This window comes from Corapipo altera, unplaced genomic scaffold (assembly GCF_003945725.1).
Source record: "Corapipo altera isolate COAL_440 unplaced genomic scaffold, ASM394572v1 22b, whole genome shotgun sequence".
Classification (NCBI taxonomy): domain Eukaryota; kingdom Metazoa; phylum Chordata; class Aves; order Passeriformes; family Pipridae; genus Corapipo; species Corapipo altera.
Window position 1 is genome coordinate 587,351 of NW_020884876.1, and position 21,553 is coordinate 608,903.

Below are 21,553 nucleotides of genomic sequence, written 5' to 3' on the forward strand. Positions count from 1 at the left end.
GACTTGATGTTTCTACTCATTTAATGTCTAAGGCATTCATTCACAACTTATAAACATTTTAGAGGTGGTTCAGGACTCATGACTGTGTCAACTGAATCACTTGCTGCTTTGAAAATACTATCACAGATTTCTCCAGGACTTCCAAACAATCAATGCAAAACCCAGCTCTTGCTACCTTTCACTAGGAAGCTGAAGTAAGGTGCTAGACTCCAAACTGACTTCTTTGCATTTAAAATACCTCCTTCTTTGTTGGTAAGACTATGTAGAAATGCAGAATATCTTCTAAAATGAACTTAAAAATTAACATAATGCTTACATACTAGATAAGAAGGGATGGGAAAAGGAAGATTCTGTGACATGCTGCCAGAAATCTTTGAAAGTCTCTGAACAAAGTATTTATTCTACAGAAAGTGCCACTAGGACCTGACCAAAAGAGGTTTATAGGGGAAAGTGTATTTCTTAGCATACACTGGGTGGGGGGAGAGGAAGAAAAAGTGTCCCTTACATTTCTAAGCAAAATACTTGCATTGCTCTGAAGATGCTTTTCAAATTTGCCAACTATGATATATGCATTTATTGCCTTTGTTTTCCATTTTCAACCTTTGGATAGTCAAACACTCAAACAAAAAGAAAACAAGCCCAGCCTTCTATTAAAAGCAATAAAACTAAATATGGAATCATTGATGGGTGTAATGGACAGACCAAGGGCTACCCTCAGAGGAGATTCAGCAAGGCTGATTAACAGATTCACCACGTCTGCTCTCTGAATTACCAATGAGGAAAAAAAGGGGCGCCCACAAACCTGGAGCAGTGTCAGATCATGTTAAAGTTCCTTCAATAAGCAACATATGAACCTCTCAGTGTTGTTCTGCCTTAGGCAAAATTCAGGACACATCCTCACCTATACAGATGTTTGCACATTGCAGTGTTGGGTGAAAATCTGTTCAGCTGTTTTGTCACGAGCTCACTGTGCTTTATAGCTCATACTCTAACACAGTGATTCTAACCTATTGCTCTGTGAGGGCTCACAGGACTTTTTTGCTTGTATTTATTTATTGCTTTGTGTTACTTTGAACCTCTTTAGAAGAAATTGTACATTGAAACTGAATAGACAATGGAAGGATAAAGTCTAAGTATGACTCTAAAAATGCCAGCTAGAAAAAAGTAAAAAACATAGCATGTCAACAGAAGAGGCTCTCTAGAGACTTTTATAAACATCAGCTTAATAAACCATTTAAAATGTGCCCTTCAGAGATATCTATATGCCCCCAAATGAATCATACCACAAAAAAAAAAAATCATCGAAGAGAATCCTTTTAAAACATTCTAATTCTTCTTACATCTGATAGAGAAGACTTTTATAAATTGATCATACAACACAACTAGCCTGCATATGAACAAAGCACAAATGATTGAGAAGAAAGTAATTAAATTATGCCACTCTTTGTTTAAATAAATAAATGAATAAACTCTTAAGAGCAGAATCACATTTATGGCATCCTCTGAATGGACTACTTCTTGATCAGCTCCTGATTTATTGCAAGATTTTTTAGGCATATTTAAAAAATTAGACTGAGAGATGACCCTAAAATGTTTTCTGTAGGCTACAGCCTTTCAAGTACTGCTTGAAAAGTGACTCAAAGATCAGTAAAGATAGCTAGATGGTACGCTTAAAACCACCCAGCACAGGCATCTCCCATTTGCCAAGAAGAATTATCACAAACATGTTTGCTTATGCCTAATTTGGATGAACAGATCTGTTGATTTTAATAGCTTGGAAGGGTAAAAACATGTTGAGAATTATATGCAGGATTGGGGCCTTAGCTTTAATTGAACTTCTTATGATTTTTATTATCCAAAGCATTTAAAATTTTACTTATAGTATATAATTTGGTGGAAATTAGATAACAAACTATTTAGAACAGAAATTCTGCAAAACAATTTATGATTTATCCACAATATATTAGTGACAGACCACCATAGTGCTATATGTTATATAACATCTTTCTTAAAATCCCGCCTGTACTTGAGTGAGATCAAAATTTGCTATCTCCTTCAATTGCCTTTACCCAATTATATAGGCAATATATTTAAATACTATAAATGTCATGTTTTTCATTGTGAAATTCCAGTCCATAACAAAAGAGATGCCAGGAATTTGATTCATATTCATTATTTTCAATTCCTGGTCATAACAGGTTTGTTGGTTTTTTTCTACCCAGACAATAAAAACCCACCTTAGAGTGTATAATACTCTTCCATCACTCCAGATTCGAAGCAAACGATTTGGAGTTGTAATCCAGTGAGCATCAGATTTCCTTGAGTTCCTGAAGAAAGTGTCTGGAATCCAAATTTTTCCAACCATATTGCTATTAAGCATAAGCACCTTCATTGAGCTGTTAAATTTTAGACGACTGTCATACCAAGTCTGGGCAAAAATTATATCTATAGTGTATTCCTAAAAACAGAGAAACAACCATATCTATGTATATGTTTACCAAAGTCTGCAAGCCAACTATTTATATTTCATATATAAATCTGAAGCCAGTTTCTCTATTCTCTCTTGTATTATCATTTGCACACAGCAGGCTGTAAAACCAGACTGAGAAACTACAGGTTGACAAAAGATGCACACAGCCTTCTGTCCCTACCTCCTCTCCCCTGACACACATTGATTTCTTAAGGAAGAAGATACGTGACAGGAAGTTACTGTAATGTGAGGGTTCCTGCACAATGCAATCACCTCCAGGGGCCCTGGACAGAAATGTAAGGGCAACCTTGCTACTTCAGGGCTAGACTATATTTGTTAAGACAGCGATTCTACATCTCTGGAGAAGCAAATCAAACAAGCTTTCTATATTTTCCCCCAAACTTTACAACATGTAATTTAAGATCCTTCAAGAATTCGTGAATATGTGGGAAGTAAACATCACAGTTTGCAGAACTATCTTCTACCATCTGCCTCGTATATCTACTAACATACACACAAAAGTATATATAATCATAATCAGGAAGGAAATTTCCCTAAAGAAGTTCCACTTTAGTTATTAAAGACTCAAGAAAACTCCTTTTTAATAGAAAACTAAATTCCTCAGCTGACTTATGGTCAGAAAAGAAAGGCAATAAATAAATAAATTAATTAATTAAAGGAAACCCCATAGCCTTTTAATAAAATAATTCTTGACACAGCAAAACTTGAGATAAACATTATAGATGCAAAAAAAAATTTTTATTTCAAAGAATCCAGCCAGTTGTTTCTGCACTTCAAAGACAGGGGCAAAGCAGCAGCTCTCTGTTGTATTTGTCTCAGCTCTAGACCATGACTCTAACCCTAAGGGCAACAGTCTCTCTACTTGATGGTAGATGTGACCTTTCCTGCACAGCTGCCCCATGAGGTCTTCAATGAGCAACTCGGCAGCTCCCCTGCAGGAAAAAAGAGCTGGAGACCAAACGTAGAGACTTGGTGTTGGTTGTTCCCCTCTCAGTTATGGGATGAGTGGACAGGGGAGTGGGAGGAAGAGACAGTGTTCACACTTTTGCTTGAGCCAAAAGAGTCACTACTGGTTTACTTGGTCAATAAAAATGCATAGTGCAGTCAGACAATTCTGTTTTTAAGTAAAAGCAGATTGCTTTATTAGTTGGAGTGGGGTTTTATGTCCATTTTACTTTTAAACAATCACAGCAGCCAACTGTATGAGTTACAGACTCCTTACTAATTTCTGAAACTGATACCACCCATGTCCCAGGAAAGTTTGTGAAATTTGGCGGCTAGTCTTCAAGAAGTGCAAAGGCAGATATTCCAGGACTACCATAATCTCTCTTAATTTTCCTGCCTTTTCAGATGGGAGAATAACAGGTATACGCTAGAGGGGGCTTGCTCTCGCTCTGTGATGTGTAGCAGATGAATTACCACCTGTGCTTTGGTAACTGAGTGAGTTTCAAAGGTTATGAATAACTAATGTATGAGGCAAAAAGCGGAGGGACAGAGAGAACGAAAGTACTAATCAAAAATGCATTTTAGAGGTGACTTCACTCTCAAACTCTGCATATTTCTTGACAGTCACTGCCATCAGGGGAAGATTCTGCGGGTCAAAACAAGTCCTTGATTTTTTTTTTTCCTATTTCTGTAAACATCATTCAAAACACCTGTGAAAACCCTGGACCTGCTCAACCTTAAAATTCAGCTTTCTGTGCTCATCTGCAGTGGTTACAATGGGAAAGAAAACTTGCCTTGCTGTAGTACAAAGGAGAGCCCAAGGCAGTGAACCAGAGAAGTGTTTTAATGGGCTTAAATGGAACAGAATGAACAAAGATTTATGTGTTGCCTTTACAGTGCAAATAGGAGAAACAAAAGAAGTCAATGAGTGAAATCAACAGACACAACCAAATGTATGAAAAGTGAAGACTGAGTTTGAAGGTGCTACTCTAAGCAGCCTCTTCACAGTAGCAGTGCCTTGTTTGAGAACAAGAAAATTATCAAAGTGTCATTACAGTCAAATCTGCCCAGAGCAAGAAAACACAGGTTGTTATAGAATACCAACCATTCTAATAAATTCAGATAGAAAAGGAAGAGAGCTAACAGATTATTTTGAACACACAAAACAAAGGAATAGCATCAGCACACCCAGATGCTTTTATTCTTTTACATTTCAGTATTAAATGTGCAAGTTTTTTTCCTATTAAATCCAAAACACAGCACTGCACCAGCTACTAAGAAAAAAAATTAACTCTATTCCGTTCGAAACCAGAATGCCATGTACTAGAGGAGTTGTTTAGAAAACTTTTGGAAAAAAAAAGAAACAACAACAAACTTTTAGTCTTCTTGATACAACTGTTCAAAAATAATCTAATATCCAATAGTTTAATATAATAAAATTAGTTACTACTTGTTTCCAACTGTCTTGCTGAATGTAAAACAAGATGCCCAAGTCCTAGCCTCTTGCGACATATCTGAAGAGAGTTGTCCTCAATTCATAAGTTCACACTTCTCCATCTAGAGTCGGACATAATCCTATCACTCATCCCATCTGAAAGATGTGGACATGCAGCCTCACGGTGGGTGGCAGCAGCAGTTCACTCCGCTCTTCAGCAGGGACCCAGAAACAGTGCTCTCTAATTTCTCCCAAGAAATATTTCACTTCTAACATCTGCCTTGGTGGACTATACTATCTACTTCTTCAGCATATCTGTTTGGCCTGTGCCTCCCTGAAACCTCTCTGTCTTTGAAGGTCCATAATATATCCTGAGGTGGCATATATTCTTCACACAATGCATCTCACACGAGATCACCTTTTTAACACATTACATCTATACTATTTTTCACTCAAGGGAGCTTTAGCATCCTGTCCAAGTACATACAAGTACTCATACTGTAGAGGGGCAAGACATGAAAATGGGACTCATGTTTATTAGCCTCTTTTCCAAACACATTTTTCCCTGCAGGAGAGGCCCCCAAGCAGTTACCAAGCACAGGCAAAGACATAAAGAATGGTCAAACTAAGAGTCTGGTAGCACGTCACTGTGACAGTATAGAGTACAATAACCTGGAAGGGAAACGAGGCTAGAAGAATTATTAAGAAAGATAGATTCTTTCTGAAAATCCACTTTTGAAATGGGTCTGATATTTTCAAATTTTATGGATTCATACACTGAATTCCCTTAAATTTGCGTCTCCTGAAAAATATTTCATATTTCCTTATAAGAAGGGGAGATCTGGTTCCCTAAAATTTGTTGAAAATTATGTAGAAAAATCTCAATACTGTCTTTTCTGGGAGTACTTTGTTTCTAAAATGAGATGAATAAAAGCCCTATCTTTTTTATAAAAACTGTGTAAGCAATCACAAAAACAAGCAGATTTATACAATATTCTTTCATTTCAACAAATCTTTCTAACTAACTACTTTGTTTTCCTTGTTTTCTTACAAAATTTAAAATTAACAATCTTATTACTACTTCTCTTAGTCTTTCACAAATTTCACCATTTAACAACACTATGTCACCATAAAAATTGGTTTACTATTCTCTCTTTCAAATTAAACTAATGATAAAATAGCCATGCAGAAAAAATGGAATCAGTCTATGGCTCTATTAGTTACAGCCATAGTAAAATGCATCCTTCTTCATATTCAGCCTCACAGGGTTCAAGAACAACGGCACACATTAGCTCATGTTTGGCATTTGATTAGTATGCTGAAAACCTTTTTTGCACAGCTGGCATAAAGTGCCCACCTGTCTAATTATTTACAGATAACTGCAATCCTCCTCCATGTCTTTCCTCTATAAAAGATCATAACAAACTCCAAAGGCTGGGAACAGAGTGACTAATCAGAGATTACCATTAAAGAAAGGGCCAGGCAGTGAACAAACTGTGACTATTGACAAACAGGTTCATAGTCTCAGGGAAAGTCATTTAATAAATAAAAGCAATTACTTCAAACAAAGTAGGAGCAGCTGCTGTAGGGGAATAAATGGAATCCTTGACATGTTTCATTTTCATGCACAGTCCAATTACAGTCAGACTTGAACAGTGGATTATTTTACTTTTTTTACTGGAAAGTTGTGAAAGAAGAGAAGGCAGATACCATTTAACATGATTTTTTTTATCAGTACAAACTGCATCACACAAATTCCAACATAATATCTATAAGGATGGGAAAAATCTAACAATGCAGGAAAAAATTTTCTTGGATATTTTGCCTGACAGTCTCACAACTGATTTGATATTCCACAATAAAAAACTATGGAGAAGTCAAGTAACAAGTAGCTAAATTGTTGGCTGGATTATGTTAACTGTGTCACATTTTGTTTGAGAACAGGAAAAGGTAGCCTAGTTTTGTGGTGCTAACACACAAAGAAAAAAAGAGTCCAAAACCAAACTCACAACTGAAAAGTTGTGTTGCAAACCACAGACCTTCAATACAGTGAATTTTGATGAAAAATTAATAAATACATACCTCTGTCATTTCATCTTTTCTCAGAAATCCACCCCACCTTTTCTTCCAGATTCAAAATTTTAGATGAAGGACACCTCCAGTTTTCTGTAATGCCACATGCTAATTCAGGAATCTGTTTCATATGGAGCCCCTCAACACAGTTCAATTACGAAATGTGACATGACTTCACTTTAGTCAATTATTTTATTACTCTGTTCAGTATTCTAATTTCTTAAACTGGAATTCAATGCCAATGAGGCAGAGAATTTTTAAGACAAAAAAATGAAGAAGGGGAAACTAAAGAAAGAATTCTACCAACCCATATGTTTCAACAATAGGAGATGTGATTTAATATCAAAGCCACAGTTTAGTATGCTGATTAAGAGATTTTAACAACAAAGAAATTCATAGAAAGAACTGGTAACTACATGCTAGGAGAAGCACCAAATAAAGCACCGAGCATTAGCCAACTTATCTTCATCTTACCAGTGTGCTGTGAATAAATACTTGCAACCTTTACCTTTTCCCCTCACCCAAACATCTCTGGACATCAATAAGGGGCTTTTAAGTAATTTATTAAAGTACTTAACCTATCTTTGATATATAACTACCCTTAAAAAATTTACAAAATGTGGCTACTCTTGCTGGTGGGTTACTTTAAAGAGATTTTTTATCTGCTTCAGGGTCAACAATGCTTTCAGAACTTGATCCCCACAGCTGAGACCAAAGCAAAAGTAAAATTTCTTGGTTTGGTAAACCATTGTAGTTTGCTCACTAGAGCAATCTGAACTTAGTGATCTTAGGGAAAGATTTAACAGATTTAACAGATCTAACAAATCACAATGATTCTGACATGTAACTGTAATATTGTACTAATGATATTGCAGCCACAGAAGAGGTGAGGGCTGCAGGAAATGCAGTGAACAGAAGTGCACAACATCTGCTTCCAGAGTCTTTTAATCAGTCAGATTGTCATGACTGTGCAGATAATCACACTGGAGGATGCTATGAGAACATATGCGCAGGGTAAGTGGAAATATGGAAAATCATATCTACAGAAGGTGAGTACAGCAAGACTTACATAGTCATGATACAGAAAAAAAATCTACCACTCTTCACATCATAATTTGGCATCTGTTCTTATCTAGTCCTTATTTTGAATATGCAAAGTGACAGATGTAAACAATACAAATAAAAGGCAAGATTAATTTAAATGCTTTGTGGATTAGAAACTATAATTAAAATCTTGCCAATAATGAAAAGAGTAGCTAGAAAAGTAACTAAAGCACTTCAGAAAAATCTACCCTTTTATTTCATCAGCTTAGATTTTGGCCCTTTGAAGAAAGCATAAGGAGAGGAAGTAGGTAAGTTATATACATAATCTATATACATTCTCATGGTAAAAATTATACAAAAAAGTTTTTGTTTGCTTTTCAATTGAAAATTGAATTTTTCAGGCACTGATTCTCATAATCAAACATTAAACTACAGAAAGAGCCATAGAAGAGAACTCAGAACAAAACAAAGCAAAAACCCACAAAAAACCCACATATATACATACATATATATATATTGAAAACCCAGGAGTGAATACTGGTATGGATTAAGGGTTTGGCTTTGAGGTTGTCAATAGTGATTTACCAGCTCCATTAACTGTATTTTCAAAATTCAACAGCTACATCTTACTTCCTGTAATTAGAGAGACCCAAATAGTTAAAATTGGACTCACAAGCAACTTTAACAACAAAGCTGTACATTACTCAAGCATACACAGCTTTCTACAGTTTCCCTTCATAAATTAACTATAAAGTTTCAAACACAATACTTCACCATTCAGTATGGTGCAACAGTTTTCAAAGCACGATTAATTGCACAGTTACTGTTTGGTTTTGTCTTGCCTTTAATTTACATGGTTTTCCTGCCATGGTTCAGAATCCCAACACTGATGGCAAACAGACTTACCTGGGTTTGGCTTCTGCTCTCCAGCTCCTGAAAGATACATGATCCTACATGAAATACAGCAAGCCTATTATTTTGGCTTTCTGGTTGATGAGGCAGTAATCTGCTCCAAATATCAATCATCTGCTACACTGAATATGTAAGAGCACAGACATATTTCAAGAACTTCCTAAGAGCCTCTATTTATTTATTGGCTGTAAGAGCATAACATATTGTGGGGATCACTCTCTACAACAGAGACATTACTGTTATTCAAAAAGGCAAAATCTCCATCAGCACTTACTATATGCTGGTGAATGGAAAACTTCAAAACAGTCAAAGAAAAAGTGTTTTAAATTTGCATTCTCCAGAGTGGTCAAAATAAGCATCCAGATGTATAAGACTTGAAATTTAAAATCATGCAACAACAGAATAAAATGAAGGCCAAGATCAACAGGCAGTGAAGTTGCATTCACTTACTAGAGAAAGCACATTTCATTTCTTAATAGCTCTTTTGTCGGTGCTGTCACCCCTATGACCAATGAAGTAAGACAACACTCTTTCCAGGGGTAGATCTGCTTCCTTGGTAAAGAGCTTGAAGGTGCTGCTGCAGGAAAAGGTATCCAGATTGCTCCTCTATCAGTAAAATGAAATTCCTATAATACACATTGTGAGATGAAAAATCCTGCTGTAGCTGCCTGGCTTTTAACAGAGAATGAGGTTTTGTAGTGTCAGCACAGCTCCTGACACCAGCCCTTGTAGGGGCCCGTGAATGACAGCATCTTTCCTCTGGTGCACAGCAGCTCAGGCGGCCATAAAAGCCTCTGTGGTAAGAGCCATTGCCAAAGTCAGCCTCTATTGCAATAAGCTGTTATGATTGCAACAATCCAAGCACATTCCCTGCTTTTTTCCCCAAAACCCAATTCAAATCTAGGTCAGCAAAATTATTTCCACAATTGGAACACAGCACGACATATTTCCCTATAGACAGACAGATAAGGAATTAATAACAAAGAACGGGTGTGTCATGTTCTTCAAAATATTCTTCTTCTAGTTGACAGAGAGATAAGAGGTACAAGATAAAGAACTAAATGCAGTTTGTCTCAGCTGCAGACACAAGGGAGACAACACAGCAGAAGACAGTAAGTATTTGGAGAGGATATAGGAAGTAACAATAAACTGTACAACAGAACAGCCAAGTAGTCTGTGCAGTTTTGGGGTGAAAAGGAGGAGTTGGGTGCTGTTTGGATTAGCATTAGCACTAGTCAATATCTGTGCCTTCTCAGTGAAGTGCTTTGTGATACATACCTTAACACCACTCTTGGTTTAGATCATCTCAGATCACAACTGAACTGTGCAGGCACTCAATACTCCTTATACAGGACACATAACCTCTGCAAGGAGCAAGGAGGTTTGAATTTAACATAAAAGACAAGATTTGGAAAGTCAGATAGTGATTTTGGCACAACATAAGCTTAAGTCTTTGTGATATTTTGTAACCTTCACAGCAAATAAAAAAAAAAGGGGAAGAAAAAAAATAAAAGTAAGTTTAAACAGACACATAATGGGAAACAATTAAATGGCTTTGCAGACATTTATGGAAAGTTTCTTTCAAGCATGAAGGGCAGCTTGGGAGAAATTGGTACGAAAAGTTGAAAGTATGGGAGCAGAAACTAGAGAGATCTGAGATACCAAATGGCCTCTTGAGGAAAAAAACAAATAAAAATGGTTAAAGCTTTGAAGTGCCTTGAAAATGAAAGGGAACTGCTTATATATGAGACAGTGAAAGAGGAGACAAAGGAAGAACTTGAGCAAGAAGTAACCCAGGAGAAACAGTGGCATTTTTTTTTTCTATAGAATAACTTATATGGTATAAGCAGAGCCACGAGGCAACTGGAAAGGTTACAGAAATACATCAGCCTAACAATGGGAGTCTGAACAAAAGTTTCCATGCGACAGATAAAAAATTAAATATAAAACCCTTTTGCATTCAGAATTTGCAAGACTAAAACTGAGACTCTATTTCTGGTGCTAAGATCCATCACATCATAGAAAATTTTTAGATTTCAGTCCTCAATGACATAGATTAGTGATTAGTGTAGTTGTTGTTACTATTATGACTATTACTATTATTACTACATACTACTACTATAATGATGATGATTTTTATTACTACAACCATGTCAACTGTGGCTTAAGTGGTGCAACGGTGCCCTATGAAACCAGTATTTCCTAAACCATGAACTACCTAACATAAGACTTAAGAATCAACCATAGCACAAAAAGACTGCAGCCTTACATAATAACATTGCTATTATCTGGTACACAGAAATGAGGTCATATTTCACAGCAAAGAGCACAGATTTTCCTGGTGACTCGTGTGTAACCTTCACTACCTGTCCTGATGTCATATCTAATATGGGACAATGGTAAACTGCAGCTGAAAACAGGAAAAGTACTCAATACTCTTTCTAGAGCTGTTAACACAAGAAATGTTAACAGTAACATGGGATTTGATATATTCCATAACAAAAAAACCAATGCTCTAACCCACTGAAGGACAATTCACTCAGCTGCTGTAAATGGACAGTGTCCATCAATCTCAAACACTCATCTGAGTAAGCCAATTAACCGTGATCACTTGTGGTGCTGATCAGCATCAAAATGATTGGAATCTACATTTCCTAATTAAAATAAAAGAGTAAGTTGGGAAAAAATATTCTAACTTATTCCAAAGAAGATACTGTACAATAAGAAACAGGTAATATTCAAAGACTCATTGGTACTTTGTCCTGGGATAAGTAGAGTAAGTGCAGTGACACACCTGGCCACAAAGTATCCTCCACAAGTGCAATGATGTTGAGCAATCTGTACTAGGATACTGATATTTGAATACTTTCAAAAAATAAAAACAAAAAATCTGCTGCTAGTGAGCGCAACTGAGAATAAAATGAAATTTAGAAGCCAAAGGATACTTAAAATTCCCCATCACCACATTCTACATGAAGTCATAAACGGTACAATATGACAGGAAAAATTGTATCCTAGCAGTGTCCAGGCCATGCAGTCTGCACACCAAAGTAGCACATTGTGTGTTCTGTATCTGATTTGCTCAGTGGTTTAGCTCTCTTGTGAAAAAAATAAGAGTGATGGGCTTCAAAGTATGCCTTCAGCTTGTGATCACAGCCTTCAATGGATAATAAGCAAGGATCATGTGATAAAAGCTAAAAGATCCCCAGAAGAGACAGAAATGTTGGAAAATAACAAGGAAACTGAATTGCTCTAGTGAGTTTCAGTCCTAGAAATCAATCCTGGAATTTTCAGTCTGCACCTTCTAATAGCGGATTCCATTAATAAATACAAAAAATGAATAGAGAGCATCATCTGCAACCACAGCAAGGGAAATAAAAAATAGTAGCCCTCAAACACACTAAAATGGCAATGACAGCAGAAAGTCACAATTTAACAACTTGAAACAAACACTTTTAAAAAGCAAAGGAATTTTAAAATATTTTTTTTCTGTAAACCTACATATGTATGTATACACTTACACACAGGCAGATACAGACAGTTGGGTAGAGCATTTTCTTTTGGCTAGTTTCTAGTCCAACTATCAGTTACAATGTCTATGCATCTCTATAGAAATTATCTACCTCTTTCTAACTATTTACTAAATGAAACTTGAATAAATAGACATCAAAGACGGGGGAAGTATAAACTTTTCTCTTTGCTCTTCATTTTTGACACAATGATGCAATACTGCTTCTGACTTAAGGAACTGCTCCTGCATTCCTTCTCAAAAAATTTCTCTCATTTGGGGTAGCAGTCTTTTATTGTCATAAGAGTTTTGATCAAATGGAAATTACAATATTGGGTATTCCCTTAGTTAAAGGAAGGTAAAAATGCCTTGGAGGGGTACCATGCCTCTCCCAGCCACCTGAATAGCACACTTTAATGGTCTTGTCAAACTGGTACTGGCATGGTTCTTCTCTGGACCCCCTGGGGCATTAGTACCACAAAACTGCATATTTATGAATACATACAGTTTGGGGATGAATACAGGACAGGGAAAGCTAATGAGGCCAACAGGCACCATGGATCAACAGTCATTTTTACATTGGGACCATATATCAGACTCTGATACTTGTACACCAAACAGTGGTTGCTTTTCATTTGGCCCTAGTTTGAAAGGAGAAAGGTAGTAAAAGCCTAGTGCTTTTAAATTAGGTGTTCAACATAAAGTAAAAAAAGGCTCTAAATAACCATTGCATATCTAAACTCTGTTAAGAATTTCCTATACCACTGCAGAGCCACTGAGGATCAAGACTTTGGCCATAAAAATACACTTAGCTGTATTTTACATGATTGTTGCATAATGCATAGCTCTAAAAGGTCAGCTCTAAAAGACAGATTTAGTTAGTATTGGAAGCCTAAAAACTCCACTGATACAGACACTTGTTAAAAAGGTTTCATGCAGGTTTCAGATGCCCAAAGAGATCATGAGCTGTAGAAAAACATCTCTTAAGAATGGGGTGAATATAACACCTAGAATGTTGTGTAGATCTTTGCTAAACAGTAAAAGCCAAAATACAACAGCCTTCAAAAACAAATTCTAATGAATATCATACATACATCCCATTTATGAAAATCTATCAAATACCAAGAGGAAAACAGACTGAATTCAAAAATAAATGTTTCCTCTCATAATATGTGTCCTCCAAGGCTTTCAGACAAACATACTCCCTTGATATGCTGTTTAGCATCATTTTCAGAAAAAAAAAAGCTCTCTACATCATGCCGTATTGTATCCTAACTTAATAGTTAAAGGACATCGTTTGCCAGAGTGAATTAAGGTATCTGACAAATGAATGATCCAAAGGGGAACAACAGATAATGTGTTCTCACACTAAGTGATCGCAATGGTTAACAATCTCAAACAATATTGATTCCAGGAAAAGTGCCTTCTTAATGAAACCAACAGCTCACATAGAGATAGTTTAGAGAGTCAAATTTCTTATTATTTATTTTGATGAGAATGTTGTTTCCCAGAATAAAACATCTCATTTTTTGAAACCTTAATCAAAATCTTTGTATATATATGTGTTATTTATTTTTACAAATGTTTGATTTTTGTACTGATATTAGATGCTCATACAAGCCAAGTTTCTGCGGTCCAAGCCCAGTGAAAGCAATTGCCCTTTTATGAAGGAAATGGTGGTATAAGGCTGTAATTTAAATTGCTAAGTAGTTCTCTGTCCATTTTTAAAAAACACAGAGCAGTTTTTAAATTTCTACATCTGAACCATAGCTAGAAGATTTCACAGGGGTTGCAGAGACAAGAAAAGGGCATGGGAGATGGGGCAGGACTACCCTGCAAAGCCAGCCTCATGCTGGCTCTTTAAAACTGGAAAACTGAAAAACTGAAGCTGTAAGCATTTTTCATGTTCAGTTCCACAGGCTGAAGGACTTACATTGGTTACTGGAAAAAGAAGCCTCTACCACTTGCTATACCCTCCTTACAGCCTGTCCTCACATTTTGCTCCCATGGTAAGTTCCTTCAGAAAAGAACTGGACAGAGAGAAACAAAAGAGAAAGACTGAAGTAGGTAGACAGACAAAAACAAAGACATCACTTATACTGGACATGGAAATTGGAATATTTCCCCCACCCATCACTCTTCTGCTCTGTTATGCATTTCATTATGTACAGTCCTGGCCTGAGACATGGACTTCCCTGCCACAGCCCCAGGTAATGGCAACCATAAGTTTATTAGACCATTATGCTGGAATGAATATCCTTTGCCACAGATCTGCATAATCTACTTTTGGCATCTCTATCCACAGTATCTAAGTACCACTGGTATTTCCTGCCTGGCTTCCCATCTATTCCCCACCCATGCATGATGATACAGGTCTCAATCACAAGATCTGTAATAATAATTGAGAATTATAGTGCTCTAACCAAATGCTCAGAAGATCCCTGTACTGTCATACTCCAGCCTCTGAATAAAATGCTTGTCTGCCATGCAAATTCAATACTGTCAGCAATTCTGTAGGGAGAAGGTAAAGGAAAAAGGCAGGAGAGGAGTGAGCTCAAATGCACCTGACGGTGAATCCCTGTCTTAGTCCTGGGCAGCAGTCCGCAGGAGAAGTCATGCCAAAAGGCCTCTCTAAAGCCTCCACCACCACCATTTCATACAATGTACAATTTAAGTGATTTACTATCGCACACTCAACCTCCTTAGAAGTGCTGTTACTTCAGCGTTGGTACTAAACACATAGATTAGATCTCAACAGGTCTACCAGAAACTAGATGGGATTCATTGCTTAACTTCTGAAGAAACCAGCCATGAACACATACCCACCCACCACACACACACAGGGAAGAGGACGCAGAAGATTAAATGGAAAAAGGACAACAAAACAGTTAATTTCAAATTTTTCTTTCTATGAATTTGAAAAAAATCCCAAACAACAAATCACTGCAATGAAAATAGTTTTATTCACAGCTGCTGTGTCAACCATGATTTTTCTTAAGCTCCAAAGACTAGCTCCATGAAATTATACCGGTCCAGAGACAATCCATGTATACAAAAACATAGTGGAAATATTCAGCACAAACTAAAACAAGGATCTCATACAACATACTCTGTGGGGCCTCATTTTTTTAAAAGAAGAAATACATTTTTAAAATTACAACTATTTCAGATAGAGAGGTGAAACATGTTTCTATAATAACCACAATCATATTCAACTGCATAAGAATACACAGTAAGGAATAAAGAAACTTATTTGAATGAGATTAAAATTATTTCATAATATTAACCCATAGCAACATTCAGATGATGTTTTCTATCAATAATCAGAACTTACCATATTGATTGGGTCAACTGGGCCGATGCTGTTTACATAGACATCTGTTTCAATTACCGTAGTTCTCACTAAACAAAACAGTAACCATAATAATTACATATTTAATTAACTCTGTGCATTGTTAGCGTAACGTAATCTATTTAACTAAAACAACAACATATCTGTATTCTTTTATTAGCTTCAGAATAATTAAATTTTTGCTCTGTTAGTACTTTAGAGGATCATATATGACTTGGCTCCCTTATTTCATATGAAATGTTAAAATTATCAACTTCAATTTTTTAGTTCATAATGCAATACCCACATATGCTTTGTGAACAAATGTAAGATAGATACAATAGGTAAAGGAAGGAAAAACAAACAAATGAAACCTCCCAAAAACTGTCTTCCAACTTAAAAATTTATGAATAAACAGAAAGAAATGTTTGGAAAATTTGTTCATACAACAAACCATGAGATCTGGGAGTAAATATGTTTATCATCTGTAAGGAATCAATATGCAATGCTTTCTATCAATTCCTACTGAGAACATGTAACAGAAATAAAATATCTTTTCACCACAGATTTCTTCAATTCATGAAGCTATATCACCTTATATATAAGGGTATTACTTTACGCCCTTTCATCAGTGTGGTTAATACACCGTTTCAAGTACCAAATTTAAAGTCCCTCAAGTGACAGTCATTTAAAAGTTAAACATTACCAAACCTATTTTGCTTTAAAAAGACTCTCACTACGCAGATGAAGAAAAAAAAACTTTTAAAAATATATTCTCTTACAGAATACACTCTCTTATTCTGTGCATTTACAGAAGGACACAAAGTCTAAGTGATTTCCATGAAAGGCACATCTGAAGTACAGGAGTCACTTATAATTCAGTCTTTTCCTCCTAACTGGTTTATACAGAAAAAAGGCTCCAACACAAGAGGTGAGAATGCATTTTAACTTCATCAGTTTACCAGGCATTTTTTTCTAGCTTCTACTAGAGACCCAGAATGTTGACACAAAAGTATATATGTCCTGGTACCCAACAGAAAGGAGAGGGTTAATAATAGAGCTCTGTTGGTCCTTTCATGATTTGACACAATAAAATGAAGCATCTCGTTCATCCGCAGATGAAAAAAGGGGAAGATACAAACAAAAAGGCATTTTGATTTTATAGAAGAGGGGCCCTAGGTCATCAGATTTAATTTCTTTATACTGCAAACCATTAGAGATCGCTCAAGTGCTCAATAACACACCTAAAATGTTAAGCAAGAAGGTTTTTTATATCTCTAAAAACTTGGACACACAGAAAGAAAGAAGGTATCATTGACATCCTTGCCAGCTACAATGACAGGCAAGACACTTCCTAAATATCTTAAGATACCTTTTCTCTGCCAAGATCACTTGAGAGGAAATTCCTCTCGATTCCAAATCCAGTTACTGGTGTAAACCTAAGCCTGACAGAAAGACAAACCAGTGAGGCTGCACAAAGGATTTTTTATGACCACATATCATAAAGTCACTTGATCACCATCCTGTCCCCAGCATGCTTCACTGAAAGTTTAAAAAGATTCTGGAAACAAATTTATTTCCTAAATACTTCCTGAGATGATCCCTGTGGGTCCCTTCCAATTCAGAATATTCTGTGATTGAGCTGCAAATGTTTTTAGTTTCTGCAGAGCTCATAAAGGAAGGGGGAAAACACAAGAACTCATATGCACAAGTTGAAATATCAGAGTAAAAAGTTTATAATGTGTGTGTGCATATCACAGAATCACAGAATATGCCAAGTTGGAAGTGACCCACAAGGATCATCAAGTCCAACCGTTAGTCCTGCACAGGACCATCCCCAAGAGTAACACCGTGTGCCTGAGAGTATTGTCCCAAGGCATCTTGAACTCTCTCAGGCTTGGTGCTGTGACCACTTCCCTGGGGAGACTGTTCCAGCTCTGGGTGAACAACCTTTGCCTAATATCCAACCTAAACCTCCCCTGAAACAACTTCAGGCCATTCCCTCGGGTCCTGTCACTGGTCAGCACAGAGAAGAGATCAGAGCCTTCCTCTCCTCTTCCCCTCACCAGCAAGCTGTAGACTGCAATGAGGTCTCCCCTCATATGTACTCTGTAATCTATTTAACATATACCACACCTCACAAACAGATAATTTTATTTTTTTTTAATTTTACCACTTTTTAATTTAACTGCTGTTGTTTACATAACAGCAGCCCCACTGCCAGACCAGAAAACAAGGAGATGGATCAAAGTGTGTTCTGACTCATTGCTCAAGCAATGCTGAATAATTTACTATGCAGAATCTCTCACCTTGAAATCCAATCCATAGGTTTCTTCCCCTTCCACCTCCTCTTTTTTCCCCCCGCTCAATTCTCATATCTCTGGTTATTCTGAAGGAGCTGATTACCCTGAAGATGCAGCCTCTCCCTTTCCAACAGCCTTGGTGTCATCTGCCAACTTTACTACAAAAATGAATTGCTGAAGTCATTCGAAATACCATTATTCTTGATCAAGACTTTCCTATGAGGCCCCATTATAGGCAGCCCAACCACTGATATTCCTTATTAACAACTAAATTTTGAGATCTGTCAGTGAGCCAGTTTTTAATGGGAGCTATGTCAATTTTATGAAATTCCAGCTTGCAGCAAGCAGTACTTCATCTGCCACAAGGGCTTTCCGGTAATGAGTGAGAGTTCGTTTTTCCTATTCCATACTGCTCTGAGTGAGATTATTAGTGGTATTAAGAGCCAGTGAAGAGTTTGAAAATCTGCTTCTGTTGAAATTATTTTAATTTACCAAAATAAACCAGAGAAAGGAATACAATTCAAGAAGATTGGAAGAATCTGTTTTGTTACATTAGTTCTTCTGTATGGTACAGAGCAAAGTACTTCTGAATTAGAAGAACTAATTCATTCTTCTTGTGTTCTTGAACCAGAAATGATAATGCAAATGAAAAATGCTGGAGGAAAATACATTCTCAATAATAATTTAACATCCATATAATTACTATTGTTCATTTCCTCTCCACAAAGAGCTAACAATGAAAGATGGTTTGAGAAGATTTTTCTACTGTGAATGCTTCTTATTTTACTTTAAAAATCTTATATCAGCCCTGAAAACAGTACAAGTAGGAAGAAGGTGACATCACACATCCTGTATGAAGTGCAAAACAGCACTGTAAACTTACAGAATCTTCTAAGCAAGGGGAGAAAGGGCTTGCAGACTTTAAAGATTTACACAGAGACAGTATGACCCAGGCTACAGTAAAGTAAGAAGGTGAGAGAACAACAGATTGAATATTCAAGAGGGAGAGAGAGAGAGAGAGAAAGAAGAGCACCAAGAAGCAGCTGTCCACAAGGGATAGTTCACCAGCTCCTAACATAGCTGAAGCACATAGGAAACCTCTTTGGTAAACCAAATCTAGAGAGACCTACCCACTTTCTGATTTCCTGCTTTGACACCTTTTTTTCACTAGACTAAACTTCTTCTGGTTTTAAAAATATTGAGATATATTTATTTCTGATTAGAGAAATCATAGTGATAAAAATCCACCCCTATCATTGACAAATCATTTTAGTAATTGGCCTTGCCACCCAAAGGGCCTCTTTTATAGCCTGTATTTTACCAGGCCCAATTTTTAGCTTCTGATATTTGAAATATCTCTGCCTGCTACACTTAAAAGCTCTCCTTATCATCTATTCTCAGTCTATAAACACCCATCTCCTGACAGAAATTTTTATCATCAACGTAAAAGTGCAGAACATTGCACTTTTTATTGCTTAATACTGCTCCATTTTCATTACTCTAATCTATTAGTTCAATTCATTAACAAATAGCATGTTAGTCCATCTAAATTCATTAACCAGTTCCCATAGTTTACCACAATTTCCTCTTTTTCTAAGGAAAGTCTAAGACATATCACTTTTTTTTTAATTAATACTTATCATACTATTTAATTTTAACTAAGACCATTTTTGATAATTTCATCCAGGCTTATTTTCTTTGAGCATGTTTTCTAAAACTCCTAATTAATCACTTAAAGAAGCATCCCCTCTAGGTGATAAAGCAGTTAGTCAGCAAATAAATTAGGTGATTATCACATTCAGAAATAACAGAGGCCTTAAATTTGTAATAGCTTTTAATGGAATAATAAAATTCTCACAACCAGCTATCTAAGATTACTACTCTTATGGTTATTTATATTGAAAATTCAGCCTCAAGTTTCTACAGCAGGCTTCCAGCTGTATCTTTGAAGAATTTTTCAAAGTGATTTTGATGAAAGCAGAGTCCTGTCCTCCACACTTTTTTACCTTTTCATGCAAAAGAAACCCATCTTTAGCAAATACTCCTACCCCACCACTTTTATTATTTCCATCATTTTCTATGCAGTGTACACATCCAGTACCTTTAAATTTCACTGAATATGCTCTTCTACATCTTTCTCTTCTATTTTGATTTTCTTCAGTTCTTGGAAAATATTCTTCAACTAAAAACACATATCTCTCTATCTTTACTTGGTATTTTCCTACTTGATCAAGCTTATTAGTTTTCTGCCTATATCATACTTTCATCAATGCTATACTAAGATCACTCCTTCAGTAGAATTTCCTTCTACTACTCTTATATTTTTTCAAAATTAGTGCTTCCATTAGTCACTTGAAAGTCCAATTTTTGTCCATGTATTCTTTGTATCCCAGAGAACAGGACTTTCCACATTAGTGCCCTGAGATGCAATTTCTTACCCAGGTCCTGCATATAGGGCAGTAACAGTCATCCACATTTCTCTAGGAATCTAATTTCTGTATGTCCATGAGCACTTACCCTGACCATTCTTGAAAACTCTATCAGTGATGACTTGCCTCAAACTGTTGATTGAAACACTCCATATAAGTTAAAGATATGTGATGATTATTTCCTATTTTTAATTAAATTTTCAGATTGATCAGTTGTGTTTCACCCATACACACATCACTGCTGGAAAAAATGCTCTGCGCATTGATAGGATAATATTAATATATCAGTGCCCCTAAGACGTGAGAGGTGGAATGATGTGCGGCTAGAATTTAAAAAGGAAAGTTCAAAAATAATAACTACTTTGATGCAGAACTGATGTTTAAACAGTGTGGTCATAAAATCTGGCAACCAAAAGGTAATGCTACAATGAGAATAGTACTGCTTTATTAATAAATCAACATACCAAGGTCACATCCATAATTAAACATTATTTATACTACGGATAGGAGACTTCATCTGGTAACTACTACTACTTCATACTGAGCAGATGGTACTTCAATACTAGACCTTCCATGCTGGAACCTTTATGCTCCAAGCATCTTAAAGCATACTACATAAACTGAGTAAGTAAGATTAATAAACATAGCAAAGGGTAGTAGTTAAGAAACCACTACAACTCAAGGACATTTGAATGAGGTAAACAGAAAATGACAGAACAGTTTTCTCCTAGTAAATTTCAGTATTGTCTCCGAAGTTTTGATTTTCATTTGGCTTTCCTTCAGCATGGCGCTTGACTAACTTCATGCTTAACAATGAAACCCTTATCTCACTCTGAGATGCTGAAATTCTGTGTCAACATCAGGAAGCACACAAAATTCTGCTCTGAGATTCAAATCCAAAGAGTGCAAGTTCAAAACAAAAAATGTTGTTATTGTAAATGGGCTTTGTAATTCAATCATAAGAACGCTCAGTGGGATATTATTGCTTTAAAAGATAATGAGAATTCCAGTTCAATAACCTTGTTGTACAAGTACTGACATACACTCTGAAGATATGGAATCTGACACTTTGAAGCAGAATG

At 36.3% G+C, this 21,553-nt stretch overlaps 1 protein-coding gene across 2 annotated transcripts in view; it reads right to left on the reverse strand.

Moving 5' to 3' along the window:
* GABRG1 (gamma-aminobutyric acid type A receptor gamma1 subunit) overlaps positions 1-21,553 on the reverse strand; it is a 55,388-nt gene that overhangs the window by 13,325 nt on the left and 20,510 nt on the right. For both annotated transcript variants that reach the window (XM_027635424.1, XM_027635425.1), the window contains exons 3-4: positions 15,743-15,810; positions 2,238-2,458 (exon numbers count right to left, since the gene is read on the reverse strand). In XM_027635424.1, coding sequence (XP_027491225.1) covers positions 2,238-2,458; positions 15,743-15,810 — 289 coding nt within the window. The remainder of the gene's footprint in view (positions 1-2,237; positions 2,459-15,742; positions 15,811-21,553) is intronic.